The sequence below is a fragment of the Pteronotus mesoamericanus genome, unplaced genomic scaffold (assembly GCF_021234165.1).
Source record: "Pteronotus mesoamericanus isolate MK-2021 breed Mesoamerican mustached bat unplaced genomic scaffold, CSHL_Meso_final scaffold_54, whole genome shotgun sequence".
In the NCBI taxonomy this organism is placed as follows: Eukaryota; Metazoa; Chordata; class Mammalia; order Chiroptera; family Mormoopidae; genus Pteronotus; species Pteronotus mesoamericanus.
The window spans coordinates 33,304,809-33,324,468 of record NW_026555321.1 but is presented as its reverse complement, the minus strand read 5'-3'; the positions used below and the strand labels follow the sequence as shown (position 1 = coordinate 33,324,468).

Genomic DNA, 19,660 nt, shown 5'->3' with positions numbered 1-19,660 from the left:
CTTCCAAAGCCAACTGGGCACCCACCCAGCCTGGCTGCACCAGGTGGGGCTCCTGCATGAGCCTGGGTGCACTTGTCCTACTCAGTGGGTAGGTTTTAAGGTTGGCACGTGATGTAAGAACCTGCAAATATCCAAAAATCACTCTCAAATCTCCCCCTGCATAGCACCACGTTAGAGATCAGCATGTAGACCCTCAGTCCATCATCCAACACAGCAGGTTTGTTCTCCCCTTTGGGAACAGATCTCTATTTCTCCGGCCGGGGCATGTGTGAGGGGTGCTCACCCCTATAGCTGCCATGTGTGAGGGAGCCCAGGCTTCCTGGAGAGGCCACACCAGGTGCCCCATCTGACAGCCCTAGCGGAGGTCCCGGCCAGCAGCCACCGTCAACCACCACATCTCTGGGCGAACCAGCCTTCAGGTGATTTCAGCCTCCTGCTCCTGAGCCATCCCAGCCTTCACATCCTCCAGGTGAGGCCCCAGACATCATGGAGCAGAGACAGACCCTCCCCCTCTTGCCAGTGTCTGAATTCCTGACCACAAAATGGGTCAAATTTTAGGACATAACGGTGCGTTGTGCCTCATGCACTATTTGGCGTGCGCTAAGGGGGCCCATTTGTGTGCATCTTGAAACATTTCAATAATGCTCAGCTGGGCATAAGGCTCCCACTTGAAGAGGCGCCTCAGAGCTGAGACTGACCCAGGGAAAAGCGAAATCAAACCACACGCTCTACTGAGGTATCAATCTTTGCTTTATGCCCCTGTCATTTAAATGCTTTGTCCTAAAGGAATGGGTGAGGATGTGTTCTTGTAGATTAAACATATGATGGATTCCATCACAGGAGCTCCAGAAAGACATGTGGTTTGACAGACGATAAGCTGAATTCTCTGGAAGGACAGACACGCCAGGGTCAGTAAGTGATTGCCCAATGTCGCCAATGATGAGTGAGCCCAGAGACTTTGGTTGTCCTCCCTGGTGACTGTGAGTGGCAGGCTGAGGGGACAGGCGAGCCGTGTCAGATAATGGTGCAGCCGCAGCAATATCGCTCAGGATAGTCCACCACGTACACCCTGTGGTCGGTGCCGTAGATGTAGTAGACATTAGTCTTTCCTTGGTACCAGTAATGAACTTCTGTGAGGGGGATCAGCTCAATGGTCTGGCGCTGAGGAAACAATTGGCCAGGAAAAACTTCAGTGCTCTGTTCAAGTCACTCGCCTGCTTAAGAACTGTCAGGAGCTCCCCTACTACCTGTGGGATGAAGTTCATGCTCTGGAGTTGGCATTTTGGCTGCAATCTGCCTTTCTAGATGTATCTCCACTGTACTCCTCCATACACCCTAAGCTCTGGCCCAAACAGACACCATCTGATTCTAGGTTTTAGGAAGCGGATGTGCAGGCCTCCCCAGAGGAGTCATGGGATGCGTGGAGAGTCACCAGCCAAAGAGGACATCTCCCAGAAACATTAGTTTTGAGATGGGGGTAGGAGATAGAGAAAGGTAGAGGATAAAATCGTTTTAAACATTTTCATACTACAACAACCATGGACATATTAAGGAGTGGATTATACAATTTGAATTAAATTTTAAGATAAAACATTGACATCAAAGAAATTTCATAGTTCAGTCGGCTGTTCCAGGCTGTTTTCTCAGATCCCTCCCTCCCCTGCACCCCCGCCATGGTTTTGCATCCACCCTCCTGTGAGAAGCTTTTCTCAAATACCCCCCTCCTTCTGCAAATGGGGAAACTGAGGCCAGTGGGCTCATGGGATTTCCAGTTTGGATGATCATCCATGTTAAACTCCATCGCCTCACCTTTGCTGGACCTGTTTGATGCTCAAACCTCCTCCCAGCAGCCACCTCTACCTAAGAGCCTGGGACACTCACTGCATCCTACAGAATGGTCCTAAAGTCCCTCACTCTCAGGCCCCTTCTCTGAGCATTGACTCAACAGCCTTCCAGAATCAAGGGGCCCTGAATGGAATGCTGGCCTCCTACTGAGGCAACCATCCCCATTAGCCTTTGGTGCTGTTTTGTTATCAACAAATACAGATGCATTTAACAGAGGAAAGTCACCCCTCATCGCTGAAGCAAAGCTTTCTTGGGGACATCCTGTGGGCCAGGCTCTATGTCAAAACCCCTAAGGGCTTCTGCGCTGGTTGTTCCCATGTCTCAGACTCAGGTTTAGGGATCCCCAATGTAGAGGGACGTGGCATGGCTGACCCAGGATCAGACCCTCTCACTTGCCAGAAATTTCTCTCCTTAGGAAATTCCTCTCCAAGTCCTGTAGGTAATGGTCTGAGGCGCTGGGGAAAGGGTGAAACAGGCTGGGGAGGGGATTTTGAAAAGCAGCCTCCTACTCCAGGGGGTAGAAGCTGAGAGGTAGCATGACATTGTGGCAGGACAGGGAATCAGAGCCAGACTGTGCCTTTTCCATGAAGCTTTCTGTGGAATCTCACATTTCCTTTATCTGGGACTCAGTTTCCTCATCTGTGAAATGGGGATAACACTTCTAAGTCAAAGAGTTATTGATACAACCAAATGAGATTGTGAGACTGAGTTTTCTCCATATGCCAGAAACCAACTTCCAAGTGTTAATTTTGGAAATAAAAGGTAGAAGACCTCTCTTCACATTCTGGTACAGAAGGCCCAACATGGAACTACGAGGCAGGAACCAATGGGAGCCCACATCCCGGCTCGGAGGGCCTGGACAGCGGTGTCAGGATGCTCTCGTTTCCAGACATTTCTTCTTAGATCAAACAGAGAGCTCAGTAATACCACCCCACCACTGCCTGCCTCCAGCTGCTTCTAATTCAAATGGTCTGCAAATTTGAGGCCACAAACAGGTCAGGACATCAATTTCCATCGAGTGCTTATCATGTAACTGGCTGTTTATTTGTTTGTACACGTAGGACATGTCCCTGGGATGAGCTGACCCCAGGTCTGAGAGGCTGGGGCCGATGTCTTGACTGTATTCCACTCACTAACTCCTCAGTCCTGAACAAAATATCAGCATGAATTTTTGTCGACAGATCCAGGACCAAAGGGCAATTTAGGAAAAAGATTCACAGATGTGGCCTCTTCTCTCATTACATTTCCTTTTAAAGAAAAATGTGCCTCTGCCCCATTTTCCCTTCCCTGCTGGGCTGGTTCGCAAATGGTTCGTGTTGCCCAAGACAGGACTGTGCTGCAGGGGAAAACCCCAGGAGACCAGGTTCCAACCACGGCCGGCCGCCTGGGTCTAGATTTTGGCAGTCACTTCCCCTCTTTGGGCCTCAGTTTCCCCAGCTGTCAAATGAAAGTTCCAAAAAAGATTCCAACTGTCTGTCTTAGAGGCAAAAGAGTACTGGGCTAAACACTAGTGTCCACAAGCTGCTGAATCACGTTCTTTCGCTCTCCCCAGTTCCTGAGAAGACACCTCGGTCTGTGGGGCTCTTTACTGTGATCCAAACCCTAGGAGATGAGCGCTGAAGAGTGAGCTTCCTGAGACACTATCCTGGGGCCTTTTGGGGACATTGTTCTCGTCCCACGTGGGTCCCCTCAAATCTACACCGCCAACCCACCTCCACCTTTACACATTCTGCTGCTCATAGCTCGACCTTCCTCTCCTGGGTCCCATCCTTGAGATATGGAACCCACCTTCCTCCCAGGGCAGAAAGTGCCTGGGAGGCTGTGCCAGCGATTGGATGGTGCTGAAGAATGAAGTCCCAGCTCCCCTTCCTCCAGGACACCCTGAGGTATGGTTGATGCTCAGCTCCCCAGGGATGGTGCAGAGGCTGGGCCATTGCCAGTACCGCACTCTTGTGTGGCCTCTCCCTCCTCACTCTGCAGCTCCACAGGTTCTCCTGGGAGCCCTTCCTTAAGAAATGATGGGCCCACAAACACTCGTCCGGGATCGGCTGCTGCAGAGCCCAACCTAAGGCAAGGTCCAACCCTGCTCATTTCATAGATGGGGGCACTCAGGCCCATGGAGCAGAAGAAAGGGGCTCACAGCCACAAGTATGTGCCTGAGCTGGCAATCAGGTCCTGACCCAGTAAGCGAATTGTCCCTTCCAAGTCTGACCCAGTGAAAATGGCCCCAAATCGCCCCGCAGGCTGATACCCCTTAGAGTCTACACTGACTTCCAAAGAGCCATTTGTGTCTCTTTGTGAATACAGTGAATAACATTTGGCTTAGAGTTAGAAAACTCAGGTTCTACTCCTGGGTTCTTCCACTGAGAGGCTGTGTGACCTTGGGCAGGTTACTCCCACTCTCTGGGCCTCCTCTGCTTCATCAGAAAAGTCATAGGTTTGGACGAGACCAGGGACAGCCTATGATGGCCCACAGGCAAAGCAGGCCCATCGACCCATGCAGGGTTATTAGCATTTTTAAAAAATTTTGTTGTCAATATTGAAAAGTTAGAAGGTTTCATATAAAAATGTGGACTTTAGAAGGTCTGCAATCTTTGCTTTTCTGCTTACATGAAGCTGATGGTAGCTGGCCCCTGTGGACCACATTACCTCCTGGCTCTGGTAGGCGTTTGAGCTTGCAGCATCCCAATACTATGATTTCTGGGAAACGTTCCAGTTCCAACATGGCCATTTATTCATTTCAAATTAAATGCATCCTCCTCTCTTCTGCAAAGAGGGGAGATGTGCAGAGAGAGAGGGGAAATACTCATTGCCAAGGGGACAGAAGGGACAGGGACATTTTGATTACCAGGCTTCAAGTGCTTAAAGAAAATTGTCTCTAATCAAAACAGCATGGTATTGGGGGAAAAAAAAACAAAAAAACAGACATGCAGACCAATGGAACAGAATTGAAACAAAGGACCCAAAACATACAGTGGAGAAAAGAAAACCACTTCGATAAGTTGTGCTGGAAAAACTAGAAAGCCACATGCAAATAAATGAAATTAGACTACTGCTTGACCCCATACACAAAAGTTAATTCAAAATGAATCAAAAACCTAAATATAAGGCCTGAAACAATAAATTACATAGAAGAAAACATAGGTATTAGACATATGGACCTTGGTATTAGAGAGGATTTTATGACTTTGTCCCCAAAGGCAGGGAAAATAAAAGTAAAAATAAGTGAGTGAAATTTATCAAACTAAAAAAATCTTGAGGAAAAGGACCATCAACACAACAAAAAGGCAACCAGTCGAATGGGAGAAGATATTTGCAAACAACAGCCAAGATATATAAAGAATTTATAAACTCAATAACAAAAAACCAAAAAAAAATCCAATTTAAAAAATGGTCAGAGGACCTAACCCATATACTTCTCCCAATAAGACATCCAAATGGCCAATAGACATTAAAAAAAAAGAGCTGTGCTTCCACAGAAAGATAACAGTTCACACCTGTTAGAATGGCTATTCTAACAGTAAGACATGGAAGTAACCAAAGTGTCTTTCAAGGGATGAATGGACAAAGAAGATGTGATATTTATATAAAATGAAATACTACTCAGCCATAAGAAAAGATGAAATATTGCCATTTGCAACAACATGGATGGATCTGCAGAATATCATGCTAAGAGAAATAAGTCAGATGGAAAAAGTCAAGAACCATATGATTTCACTCGCATGTGGGATGTGAGACTGAAAGCAACAAATGAACAAACAAAAACTCATAGACAGACAACAGCATGGTGATTATCAGAGGGGCAGTGGGTGGGTGGAGGTTGAAGATAGTAAAGGGGAGATAAGTGGTGACTGAAGGAGACTAGATTTTGGGTGGTAAGCACACAATGCAATATGCAGATGATGTATTGTAGAATTGTACACTTGAAGCCTATATAATCTTAACCTATGTCATTCCAATAAATTTAATAAAATTTTTAAAATTAAAAAGACAATTTCCTCATCCTTACAAGGCCCCCTGAGGCCCTTTTAGCATTTCTTTTTCCACAGGTGAGAAACTAGACTTCAAGGAGAAGGCAGGTGGCTATGACCAGGTTAGGATGCAGGAGAACCAGGACCTGAGCCCTCTCAGCAAGAGTCGCCCCGGGTCTGGCCCCCTCACAGAGAAAGTGCTGTGCATTCCCTGTCCAGGCTCCTCCTTCCCGAAGCTTCCAGCCAGCGGCTACGAATGCCTCTCCCGGGGACGCAGACGGGCACCACTGCCACCTAGTGGCCACAGGAATACCGCACCAAAGCAACCCTAGCCCTGGCTGCCACCCCTGCCCCTCCCAGGCCTGGGACTTGGGAAGCCACCTGAGGGGCAAGACGCTGGGTTCACACCCTGCCTAAAACCCTGGATCTCGAGATTTCCCTTCCCTTCTCTCACTACTGAGAGGGGAGAGCGGGGACGGGGGGAAAGTTCTGATCAAAATCACACTGAGACACATCCTTCCTTGAAACCCTGCCATAGCTGCTTATCGCTCTCGGGATAAAAAAATCAATGCTTGTCACCATGGACTGTGTGGCCTGCCCTTCTGTCTGCCTCCAGCCACACTGGCCTCAGGTCAGTCCCCAGGACTCCTTGTGTTCCTCAAGCTCGGACTCCTCCCCACCGCTCTCCCTCTGGCTGGTTCTTCCCCACCCTTCCTCCCTGCCCTTCTCAGGAAGGAGCCCGCAGCAGAGGGAACATCCCATTACCTCTCTTATGTGACAAGGGGGACAATGCCCTTGCCCTCGGAGCTCTCAGCTGGCCCCAGGAGCCTGCTTCCCAACAACCCCAGGGTCCGCCGGCTCACCTGCTGAAGGACACGGGCTCTGGAGGCGAGGGTGGCGCTGTGCTGGGCAATGCCCCGCTCGGAGGCCAGAGAGATCTCCCGCAGGGGGAAGTCGACAAGGGGGTACACCTGAGGAGAGAGACGCAACCACCTCGCTATTCTGACCAAGCCCCTGCCTTGGAGGCTTGGCAATCGATTTCAGGTGGATGGGAGAACAAGCCTAGATTGGGAAGGGCCCCAGGTCAGGCAGCATGCAGGTAGGGGTTGCTTGAGCTTCACAGACCCTTTATTACCCACATTTTGATGGAAATTCCACCTAAAGGGGGCTGTGGACAGAGTATTCCTCCACCTGCAGTGGCCAGTCCCCCAGCAAGCCCCTGAGGCCGCCTCACTGGGGTGGGGTGCAGGGCTTCCCAGAGGGATGATGCCTTTAGGAAGTCGTAGTGACTGGGGCAAAGGAAGGAGGCTGAGAAATGTTATTCAGCCATAAAAAAAAAAAAAGAAAAGAAAAAGGAAGACCTGACATTTTGACCTGAAATAAGTTAGGCAGAGAAAGACAAATGCTGTATGTTTGCACTTGTATGTGGAATCTAAACAAAACAAAACAACCAAACTCCTAAATACAGAGAAGAGATTGATGGTTGCCAGAGAAGGGGATGAGGGATGGATGAAATGAAGTTGGGGAGAGGGGGGATGTTCGAAAGGTAAAAACTTCCAGTTATAAAATAAGTCCTAGAGATGTATTGAACAACATGGTGACTATAATAAATAACACTGTGTTGCAAGTTGCTAAGAGAATTACTCTTAAAAATTCTCATTACAAGAAAAAATATTATATAACTATGCATGGCAACTATGTAGGGTGATGGATGTTACCTAGACTTCTCGCAGTGATCATTTCACAATAGATACATATATCAAATCATTGTCGTGCACCTAAAACTAATATAATGATATATGTTAATTATATCTCAATTTTTAAAATGTGTATTACAAAGCAAAAGAAGCCGATCTGAGAAGGCCACACACTGAAAGAAAGGAAGAAAGAGAGGAAGGAAGGAAGGAAGGAAGGAAGGAAGGAAGGAAGGAAGGAAGGAAGGAAGGAAGGAAGGAAGGAAAAAAAAAAGAGGGAGAGACTGAGTTCTGACCCTCTCAGAGAAAACAGCATGAAGACTCTGATCAGGCTGCCCTTAAAGGCCAGTTCCCTGCCAAGGCCTACAGCAGGATTGGCGAATCTTTTCTGTCAAGGGCCACGGAGTAAATATTTCGGGCTTCGTGGGCTATAGGATCTCTGTCTCAACTACTCAGTTCTGCCTTGCAGCACAAAGCCAGCCACAGACAATACATAAACAAACAGGCAGGGCTATGTTCCAATAAAACTCTATAAAAGCAGGCCGAGGACCGGAGCTTGCAACCCCTGACCACCAGGACCCTCCCTGCTGGCACTTCTCATGTCTCAGCTCCTTGCCCTACCTGGCTCGCTGCCTTCTAGCCCAACTGCCCTCTGCTGTTCTTCAAGCCTCTGCCCTGCTGTTTCCTCTGCTGGACACCCTCATCCTAGTGACCACAAGATCCACTCCCCTGCTGCACTGCATTCTGGTCTTTGCCCACTGTCACCTCCCTGTGCCCCAGCTGAAACAACACCCCTAACCCTTCCTGTCTCCTCGTTCCGGTTGCTTATTCCTCAATGACCCTTACTGCCATCTGACATTGTGGTGAAACGTTATCTTCTCCCTCACCAGACTGGGAGATCTACAAAGCGGGGATTTTGTTGGACAATGAGAGAATGGTTCCAGAATGGTGCCTAGTACAGGAGGAGGGTCTCCATGTTTGTAGAAAGGAGGCAGGGGAAGGAAGGAAAAGGGAGGAAGGGCCCAGAATGTGCAATTCAAGGGAGGGCTGGCCCCACAGTGACCCAGATGCCTCTGTCCTGTCCGGCCAGCTCTGTTCCCCCACAGCCTGTCTTTCTAAATGAATGCAGCCCCCATCAAAAGCCAGAAGAGCCAGAAGAGGAACATAGCTTCCGTGGGGTGCTCTGCAAAACCCTCCTTACCATCGTATTCTCGTCCTTAAAGAGGTTTTCTCCTTTGGCTTTAGCTAGGAGCTCCATGGGACAGTTCAGCCGGTGCTCAGACACAAACTCAAACAGGCTGTTTTTCCTGGAGGTGAAGGGATGAGGGATGCTTCAGAACGTGGATTTGGAATCAGACAGACCTGGGATGCAGTCTTGCACTACTATTTGTGGGACCTGGGGAAAGTTCTTTACTGGGCCTCAGTACATTCAACTGTAAACTGGGAAACTAGTAAAGTACTGAGAGCTCTGTCTCATTATCTCAGTTCACCCTTCCCTGTGAAGTGCTTAGAAAAGTGCCCAACAGGAGGAACCCATAAGACCTGGGACCGCCCCTGATGTGGGAATTTAGAACACAGACAGGAATGCCCAGGTGCCCAGTGGTTGCTGCACTAGAAAGCGGTGATGTCAGAATGTGAACTCAGGTCTGTACCAGCCCGTTGGTATCCCCCCCGCCCCCTGCTCCTCCTCCCGGGGGTCTCTCCCCTTTCCAAGTAGTTTTACGCCCTTTTTCCCCAGCAGGTTCCTGAACTGCAAAAGCCCCAACCAAGTGGAGTTTCTCTGCAGAAACTAGTTCAGGCCATGTCCCCCAGCTACTGCCGCTGGGCCACTGCTTTCAGACACTACCACATACCACATGATGACCAGCTGGATGAAGTGCAACAGTTTCTTTTCCCCCTTGCAGGTGGCACAGGTCTTGTTCCCCCTCCCTGAGCACGTGCTGCATCTGGGAGGGATACATTGTCAGTACCACTCAGATACTCAAGGGGCCCTGGTAGCTTCTGGAGGCCCCCATCCCCAAATCCTTCCTCACAGAGGGGAACTGTGGTGGGCATGGATTGCTTCTACCCTGCCACCATCTAGACTTCTTGCTTCTGGTGGTAGTGCCCCAATTTCCCTTTGGACCACCCTTCTATCACCCAGTCTATATGGTTCACAGGCTTCCCCCAGCCCTTCTATGCCCAGCTTGGGACCTCGGCCTGGACAGTCAGCTTAGTCCGTCTCCCTGGTCACAATGACTGATACAAAGACAGACACATGACCCAGGTAAGTGCAATGAGACCCACCCTGGAACTTTCGCTGAAACTAAAAAAAGGGACACCCTTTTCTACTGAGGTTACTAAGCTTGGAGCTGCTGGTGGTCCCCTCTTTCACAAGAGACAGCATGACTGAGAATAAAACCAACACAAAGGAGAGCAGAGTGAGAACTGGAGACAGATTCCTGGTGACGTTGTTTAAGCACCTGCACCAGCTGTGCCTGAAACCATGCCAGAAATATACTCCTGGACTTTTCTGTTACACAAGACTGTAAATTTACTTTTTTGCTGAAGCCAGTTTGAATTGGATTTCTTTCATTTGTAAATAAAAGAAATCTGAGGTTTTTTCCACATCAAAGACCTTCTTTACCAATCACAGGTGGCAGGTCCACCAGAGCTTTGCCATCTGCCTTGTTAGAAGGATGCTGTTTAACCAACACAGTTTTGAATAGTTTCACTCCTCATGGTTTCCTATTTCCATTTAAAGATTTATAATACATTAAAGGAAATGTTTTACAAAATACAATGCCCCACTGTTTGCAAAGCCCTGTAAGCAGAGATGAAACTGTTGATTATTCAGTCAATCAACCAACTTTCATTGATTCCTCCTCCACGCACACCCTGCAAGGAGTTAAAAATAAGTGTTTCCCAGGCCCAGATCCTCAGTTACGAATCTCACCTTTGAGACTTCCAGTCAAGATGGAGGCATAAGTAGACACACTTTGCCTCCTCACAAAACCACAAAAAAAGTTACAACTAAATCTCAAAACAATTAACACCTAGAATTGTCAGAAAATTGAACTGTATGGAAGTCTGACAACCAAGGATTTAAAGAAGCCACATTCATCCAGATGGGATGGAGAGGCGAGGAGACACGGTGTGGCACAGAGAGGTGAGAGCGGTGGCAGAACGGGCACAGGCAGTCCCGCATTCACATGTGGTGGATAAAAATCAGAAGGGATACCTTGGGAGTGAGTGATGCCAGCCCCAGGCCAGACCACAGAGCCCAGAGATCCAGTGCCGGGAAGATAAACCCCCATAACTTCTGGCTGTAAAAACCACTGGGGCTTGGGGCAGCAGAAGAAACTGCCAGATTTTCAGGAAACTCCACTTAAAAGGCCCTACAGTCTCGAAACATGCGAACCCACCCACTCTGGGATAAACACCAGGGCAATAGCTGGAAGAGCACCAGGCACATGTGGGGAGTGGGTGAAGTGACTGGAAAGGCGGTGAGTACCAGGCAAACCTCCAGAGACCAGGCAGCAGCACAGTCCCCTCTCTGAGCCCTCCCCCTACACAGAGCCACAAAGCAGCGACACGGGTTGCCCCACCCTGGCAATCACCTAAGGCTCCGCCCCCACAAAATTTATAGGTGCCTTTTCTACAGCAGGCCACACTACTAAGACAGGGAGCAAAAGCAGCTCTACCTAACACACAGAAACAAACACAGGGAAGCTGTGAAATTGAGGATACAAAGAAACATGGCCCAAATGAAAGAACAGAACAAAGCTCCACAAAAAAGAATTAAGCAAAACAGAAATAGTCAACCTATGAGATAAAGAGTTCAAGACACTGGTGATCAAGATGCTCAAAGAATTCATTGACTATGGCAACAACATATAGGAAGAAATGAAGGTTACGCTAAGTGAAATAAAGAAAAACCTCAGGGAGCCAGAAATGAAGGGAGGGAAGCTATGATTTAAATAAACAACTTGGAATATAAGGAAGAAATAAGCAATCAACCAGAAAAGAAAGAATAAATAAAAATTAAAAAAAAAACAAAAAACCATGCAGAGTATAAGAAGACTCTGGGACATCTCCAAACATGCCAACATCTGAATCACAGGGATGTCAGATGGAGAAAAGGAAGAACAAGAAACTGAAAGCTTATTTTAACAAACAATGAAAGAAAACTCCCCTAATTTGGTGAAGGAAATCCACATACAAGTCCAGGAAGCACAGAGAATCCCAAATAAGTTGGACCCAAAGAGTACCACACCAAGACACATCATAATTAAAATGCCAAAGGTTAAAGATAAAGAGAGAATCTTAAAAGCAGCAAGAGAGAAGCAAAGAACTACCTACAAAGGAGTTCCCACAAGACTGATCAGCTGATTTCTCAAAAGAAACTTTACAGGCAAGAAGGGACTGGCAAGATGTACTAATGGGATGAAAAGCAAGGACCTACAACCAAGATTTCTGTATCCAGCAAAGCTATCATTTAGAAGGAAGGACAGATAAAGTGCTTCCCAGACAAGGTAAAGCTAAAGGAGTTCATCATCACCATGCGATTATTATACGAAATGTTAGAGAGACTTATTTAAGAAAAAGAAGATCAAAACTATGAACATTAAAAAAGGCAACAAATTCACAACTATCAAAAACTGAATCTTTAAAAAAAAAAAAAAAAGCAAAACTAAGCAAAAAACCAGAACAGGATCAGAATCAGAGATATGGAGATCACATGGAGGGTTATCATTTGGGAGGGGGAAGGGGGAAAATGAGGGAAAAGGTGCAGGGATTAAAAAACATAATTGGTAGATACAGAATAGGCAGGGGGATGTTAAGAATAGTATAAGAAATGGAGAAGCCAAATAACTTATATGCATGACCCATGGACAAGAAGAAATAAGGAGGGATTGCTGAAGGGAAGGGGATACAGGGCAGAGAGGGTAAAGGGGAAAAACTGGGACAACTGTAATAACATAATCAATAAAATATACTTTTAATAAAAGAATCTCACCTTCGGGTGGTTTTTTATATTCACTTCCTAACCCGCATGAGCAGGAACAAGTCTCCCCTCCCTAAACTGCCCCCCTTCCTTCCTGCAGGGCCTTGCTCCTTACACCTGACCCACAGATTGTTTGATGAGCTCCAGTCTTGTTCAGAAATATCAGGCCTCAAGAAAAAGTCTGCCCACTCCACAAAGGTTTACCAAGCACCTACTATGCACAGAGCTCTGAGTACACAGGATTGAAAAGACAGACAGGGTGCCTGGTTGCCTTCCAAAAGGGCAGACAATGAAAAGCAAGAAAGCCAGGGAAACCTGCTCATACCTGTGCCTGCCAGAGCCTGAGCACATCTGACACCTCCGCGGCTGCTTGGCTCTGCGCTTGGCTCCGCTGCAGGAAGGGCACCTCACCTGCAGACACACCACGGCTTTAGCACTCTCTTGCCTCCCAGGGAAGTGGGGCCAAAAGCATCCCAAGACATGGTTCAAATCCCACTCTGGTGACTTTGGGCAAGCCCCTTCTTCTCCCTGGGCCTTCAACCCTTCATCTGTAAAATGGGAGGGTTAAGAGTAGTGTATCTTAGGATCCCCCAGTTGTACCTTTCAAAGACTACATCCTAACATCCCTGTTTCTCCTGGGATACCAGTCTCTCCCGCTCCTTGCTGATTCCCATGAACTCTGGGACTGTCCCCTAACCAAACAGCGATGGCCAGAGGGAGCAGTTAGAGGGATGGGCTGGCCGAGGGACCTAGTGTTGCAGTTGGAAATCTCATCTTGGGAAGGCCCCCAGAGGTGACTCAGGCAATTCCCCCACAGTTGGCTCAGGGTGGGCTCCAGAGAAATCTCAGGGGAAGCCTGAGGGAGGAAGAAGTAGGGGAAGAGGAGGAGAGGTGGAGGAAGGCACAGAAATGACCTTGGGGGGTGCTCTGGGAAAGCCACAAGGAGGCAAATAGCAAGAGGGCGGGCATAAAATAGACCAGGTGTTGGCACAACTGGCCCCAAGACGTGCTCAGGTGGGTAGAGGAGTGAGCACGCAGCAGGCAGAAGGAGGGCACCAACAGGGTGTAATGTCAGGCAGGCAGATGGATGGATGGAGGAAGCCACAGCTCAGGGTGACAAGTGGTCAGTATGTGTCCAAAGGAATAGGTATAAGTGGGGAGAGCTAAGAACTCATGAGGAGCTTGGTACTACTCCTGGGATGATTAGGAGCCCTGAAAGTTTTTAAAAAGAATGCTGATACCATAAGAGCCTGGCTGTGTGCTTAGGGGCCTGTACTGGGTCAAATAGTGACCCTCCTCCTACCCCCACCAAAAATTACATTCAACAGAACCTCCAAATGTGACCTCTTTTGGAAATAGTCTATGCAGATATAGTTACTAAAAATGAGGTCATCTTGGACTAGGGTGAGCCCTAAATCCAATGACTGGTGTCCTTATAAGAAAGCCAGGAAAACACACGGAGACACACACATGGAGATGGCCATGTGAGGCTGGAGGCAGAGGGGCGTGACACAGCTACAAGCCAAGGATGGCCAGCAGCTGCCAGAGCTCAGTCGATGGCTTCTGCCTCAGGGCCTCCAGAGGAATCAACCTGCTGACATCCTGATTTTGAACTTCCAGCCTCCAGGACTGTGAAAGAATAAATTTCTGTTGTTTTAAGCCACTGAGTTTGTGGTAATTTATTACAGTAGCCCTCACAAATCACTACAAGACCCATCTCTTTGGTCTCTGGAAGCCCTATGAACTTCACCTTCTTGGCGCTCATCACCTTGTACTACAGGTGCTACTCACTGTCAGTCTCCCCCACAGACAGGGGTCCCTGGTGGGAAGGACTCCAGGTCTTGGTCCTCTTGCTGGGCCTAGTGCCAAGCAAGGGCTCAATGAATGTTTGTAGACGGATGAGAAAAGAAGAGAAGAATTAAAATCATAAACCATCAAAGTGAAAAAGGCCAGTAGAGACCATCCTATCCAACTTTCCCATTTTACAGGAGGGAAAATGGGGGCCCAACAAGGGAGAAGGACTTGCCTGAGGTCACCCTGTTAGCGTGGGGAGCGTCCGGCCCCCTGCCCAGCCTTCTGGCTCCCCTGCCCATGCTACACTTACCAACCGCCACCATAACTCACCATGCCGGCCCCGTGGCAGCCGCTGCACTTGTAGCGCCCATGCCCACGGCATTTGTGGCATTCCTGATGGTGAAATGCGTTCTCTGGATCTAGTTTCTCAGATACCTACAGTTTCATTACCTCCGCCCCCACCCCCACTCCCGTGTCACCATCCCAAACAGGTGCAGCCATTCAGAGCCAGAGGGGAAAGATGGCCGTTCCCACTTGACCACAATTCCAAAGGGCCTTGGACACCTAGCCCAGGAGACCATGCCATCATTTCCGGAGAGCCCCCGCCCCGTCTGTCCTGGAGGCTAAGTAAGGGACTCTTGCTCTCCAAGTCGCACATCCTAACTCACACTCCCAGGCTAACCCACAAAGGCTGGTGTCTTTCGCCCATCCAGCAGCTAAAATGGTCTTTGGGAATAGGAGTCATAAAAATGGACAGCATTTTTGTGAAAGACAACAATCTAGCTACCGGAATTTAATCACCAGACCAACATTGCTTTTCCACTCTGGAGAAAAGAATGGAACACTTTACTGAGCTCTCAGAGTCCTCCCCATCTCATAATACTAGGAAAACACATGGGATAAAATTACATGCTTGAATCAAGTTCTAAAGTGAAAACAAGACAGGTAATTAGATGAGAACATAACATAAAATGTCTCAGCTGTGCTTTTGTCGTACATTAGGTTACCCTCATTTCATGTCATGATCATTTGTGTAAAACAGAAGAGAAATTAAATTCTGCTCCCCTATTGATTTCTATGAAAAATCCCAACAATGTTTTGACTTTATTTTATATATTTCATTCAGCACTTCAGCAGTTTACTATCAGACCAAAAAAGGGGACAGGGAGGATAAACACTCAGATGGTTTAGGAATATGAATGCTCACTATTTAAAGCTGGTAACAATTTTTCTAAATGGGATAATTCTTATGCTACATGAATAGATAACCAAGAGATAAGCCAAGAGTCCAGATTTGGTGTTTCCTTTCTAGAAGGATAGTGTTTCAGGAAACCTACAGTCCCTGGAAAAGCAGCTCAGACAGAAGTTACCTTGACCACTGATGAGTGAGGAACCTGGAACTTCCTGGTGTCTTCTTGAAACATCGGAGGGACCTGGACCTTGAAGTCCCAAAGCCTGGGGGAGGTCCCTCTTCGTGGTCCATCTACTAAGTGGTCTGACACAGAAACAGATCCTTGTAAGAACAGCAAACAACTGCAGAAGAAACTTGCACTTATCCACCAAATAATACAGAGTCTTTGCTCAGCTCCGGGCATTAGGCTGGACCCTGGGGCTCCAAGGAGGGGTAGGTAAGGGTCCCCTTGGAGTTTGTAGTTAAGCACTCAAGCTTCGGGGTTGAAGAGACTTGGGTTTGACCCCTGGTTCTTCTACTTCTCAGCTGTGTAACTCCAAACAAGTTATATCACTTGACCTTCAGTTGTCTCATCTCTAAAATAGGGGCACAAACCATATAAAATGGAAGTGAAAATTACATAGAAGAAGGCATGTAAATGCTTGGCCAGGGGCGGCATGTGCTGAAGCCTCGATAAACAAGAAATATCATCTCTATTCCCACCATCTCCTTCCTCCTCCATTCAAGGAGAAAGACACAGCAACAACCATGATGATAAGTGCTTTGGACAAGAGTTCTGCTGGGGAGGGGAGTGGCAGGAGAAGAAATTCTGAAAGGCATCATAAAAGAGGTGACTTGTGACCTGAGTCTCAAAGGATGAAGCAATGTGGTCAGCAGAGAAAACAGGTAGGGGGTAGGGCTTCCCAGACAGAACTTGAAGCCTTAGTGGCATTCAGCAGGGGGTGGGATGGCACGGTGCACTGTGGCCCAGGGGTGGGGTGGGGGGCAGGCTGGGCCCACACACACACGTTGGCTGTGCCACCTAGCCCCAGTGGCAGCACCAGCCTGTGGCCAAAGGCAAACACAAGACTTTCTCAGGACCTTCTACAAACCATTTTCTGGACAGGAAGCAGCTGCTAAGTCAGCACCGGAAGTGTCTGAGATGAAAGCCACCCTCTCATTTTACGGGGGACAGGGAAACCAAGGCTCTGAGCAGAGCCTGTCATCCCAATGTAGTGGCTAAGACTAGCCCCTGCCATGTTTGCTCCCAATTAAACTGATTTCAGACAACTCACTCACTGGTAAAGGGTTGAAATGTCCATTCACTTATCCTGGATTCGCTGAAAGTCTCCAGTCGATACTAGAGAGAAAAAGACAGTGGGTTCACACTCATGCCCTTTAGAAAGACAGAGCATTGTGCAAAAAGAGGAAGCTCCCACCTTCCGGGGCTCAGTGGAGAGACACAATGGTCCCAAGCAGGGCACAGGGGGCTGCTTAGAACAGGCTGGCAACAGTGATGTCTGTTCCAGATGTGCCGGCACATCTGCAGGGAGGTCAGTCAGCCCCAGAAAATCTCCCCTGACAGGCTCACAGCGGGGCAATTTCAGTTCCCCATTTCTTTATACATAGAAACATTCTAGGGGTAAGTTTTGGAGCAGCAATAGCCTTCTGACAGATGGAGGGCCCTGGAATCCACTGCTGCAAGGGTCCCCCTTTGGAAGAGTTGATCTGCCTAATAGTAAAACCCTCCTTCTTGAGCCTCATCCACAGAATACAAACCTAAAACTAGTCTTGGACATCACCTGCTCCTCCATTTCCATGTGAGGAAATGGAGACTCAGAGAGGTCAGTTGACTTGATTAAGGCCACACAGCTACACAGGGCCCTCTTCCTCCAGATCCCTGCTCTAAGGACTCTCTGTGAGGCTCCTCTGATCTCTGTGTGATTGTGTGCTCACCAGAGGATGGCTGTGCCAGTGCCACTAGAAAATGTGTACCTAGACACTGCCCCGTGGCACTGTCAGTATAGAAGGTGACCTAGGTACCTTCTGTGGTCCTAGTTGTGACCTCAGTGTAAGATTTCCCTGGAGTGTCAGGCCCCAGGCTGACTGATGAATAAATTGTTCCTTGGCATAGAATTGACATAGGAGAAGCAAAGGAAGCTGGGATGAAGGGGAGTCGATGGACCTCTGTCAGCCCACTCCTCATAGAAGCGAGTCAGTCTTGTGTTTGAGGACATGAGCTTTGGTGCCAACAAATCTGATGAATCCCAGCTCAGTTACTTCAAGCTGCATATTTTTGGGCAAGTATGTTCGCCTATCTAGACATCCAATTCCTCCTCTACAAACTGACGATAATAATGCCTACCATGCAGGTAGCTGGGGGCATGTGATAAGACATATATGTAGCACCCTTTACGTGAAACCTAGCACACTCAAGCTTTGCGATGATGATTGATAATAATTCCTCCTTGCATTATCACTCAGAATGCAGAGCAGAGAGGTCGCAGAAGGGACTTACATGTCACTGCCATTCACACACACTGCCCTCCAGCCTCCTATCTCCTGTTTCCTGTCACATGGGACCCCACCAGGCCAGCGTCCTTACCCTGCACAGGGTCTGCTGCTTCAGCTCCTGGATGATGATGTCACTGGCAGCTGAGCTGCCATAGCAGCATTTCGAGTTCACGAAGCTCAGGAGGGCCTCACGCGCCACCTCCTCTGTCACCACAGGGATTCTGCCAGGGACAGAGCAGAGAGGCAGGAGGGCCTGGGGAGAGCTCGTGGGCTCATCCAGGCCAGGCAGCCCCCTCACCGTGCAGATGGAAACTGGCCCACAGTGGTGGGAAAACACTCAGGAGTCCAATGAGAAAGGGCATCTCAGCAAAGGAAACTGTGTGAACACATGCCTGGGGTGAGAGAGCTGCAGGCCTTTCTAGAGGACAGCAAAGCTGCGTTAGCTGAAGTGTAGATCTCAGGAGAAGGGCTGATAGAATCTTAGAACTCAAAAAAAAACCAACAAAAAACCAAAACCTTAAAGATGAGTTATGCCATTTTACAGATGAGGAAAACTGACAGCCAGAGAAGAGAGCACACAGCTAAAGAGGCAGAGTTAGGCTAGATGAGGCTCCTGATCTCGGGGAACTTGACCTCAGCCAGAGGAGCAGTGACCAACTTCATGCAAAGACAGCAGCCTAGAACCATCCAACAGCTGCACCCACAGCGTATGACTCACCGTGAGCCTGCTGGGCCAGGGCGCAGCCACTAGGAAGGCAGATCACCAGCCCCTTCTTCCTCCTTCTCTTGGGACACCTCCCCCTCATGCTGGAAAACTCTTTAGGTAGGCCCAGCTACCAGCTCCCCTCCTTAGTGAAGCTCTCCTGCCCCAACCCATCCAGGACGCAGGAGTCCTCTCCTTCTGCCTCCCTCTCACATCTTCATATATTTCTCCACAGCAGCTCAGCTCCCAATGCAGGGGGTAGGGAGGTGCTCCAGGCTTTCTATTCTCTGCACAAAGCTGGTGGTAACATTGGAGTTCTGCCCCAACACAAAACAAGGAGGGTGTGGGCCTCTCCAGAGAGCAGCTAGCTTTTTCTGTAAGGGGCCAGACAGTAAATATTTTAGGCTTTGTGGGTCCTCTACTCTGTGTCTCAACCATTCACCTGTTGGAGTGGGAAAGCAGACACAGACTGTGAGGAAACAGATAAGAGGGGCTATGTTCCAATAAAACCCAATTTATAAAAACAGGCAGGGGGCTGGATTTGGCCCAGGGGCCATAGTTTGCAACCCCCGATTTCGACTATAGTTTTCAACTCTGGCTTGGTCGCCAAACATCCTGCATAGCATGGCAAAACAGAGACTCCCAGCCTCCATCCCTGGAGAATCCAATCCAGGAGGTCTGGCCCTGATGCACTGTCAGGGTTGACATCTGTGGCCCTTGAGGTCCCCACGGAAGGCTCTCAAAGTCAAGGGGACAAGAAGCATCTCCATGCGTGATCCTGTGTGATGGTTCTGGTAGGGTCATCAGAGTGCACCTGCAACTCACCTGTGTTCCAGGAACGAGGACCAGCACCTTTGTCCCTGGGGTCTCAGTGGGGTCTCCAAAGGTGGGAAGAATATTTGCTGTCCTGAAAAAGAAAGGGGGAGTCGGGGGCTAGCTCAAAGGAACAGATGTCTGTGGGTAAAAGAAAAAAGAAGACTG

General features: G+C 48.5%; 1 protein-coding gene across 1 annotated transcript in view; it reads right to left on the bottom strand.

Annotated features, from left to right (window-relative positions):
• Positions 1-1,014: 1,014 nt before the first annotated feature.
• SSUH2 (ssu-2 homolog) overlaps positions 1,015-19,660 on the bottom strand; it is a 28,997-nt gene continuing 10,351 nt past the window's right edge. Inside the window, exons 3-12 of the mRNA XM_054595272.1 lie at positions 19,505-19,586; positions 18,068-18,197; positions 16,762-16,822; positions 15,662-15,786; positions 14,622-14,684; positions 12,823-12,908; positions 9,364-9,456; positions 8,712-8,817; positions 6,680-6,787; positions 1,015-1,161 (exon numbers count right to left, since the gene is read on the bottom strand). Of these exons, the coding sequence (XP_054451247.1) occupies positions 1,015-1,161; positions 6,680-6,787; positions 8,712-8,817; positions 9,364-9,456; positions 12,823-12,908; positions 14,622-14,684; positions 15,662-15,786; positions 16,762-16,822; positions 18,068-18,197; positions 19,505-19,586 (1,001 nt within the window). The remainder of the gene's footprint in view (positions 1,162-6,679; positions 6,788-8,711; positions 8,818-9,363; positions 9,457-12,822; positions 12,909-14,621; positions 14,685-15,661; positions 15,787-16,761; positions 16,823-18,067; positions 18,198-19,504; positions 19,587-19,660) is intronic.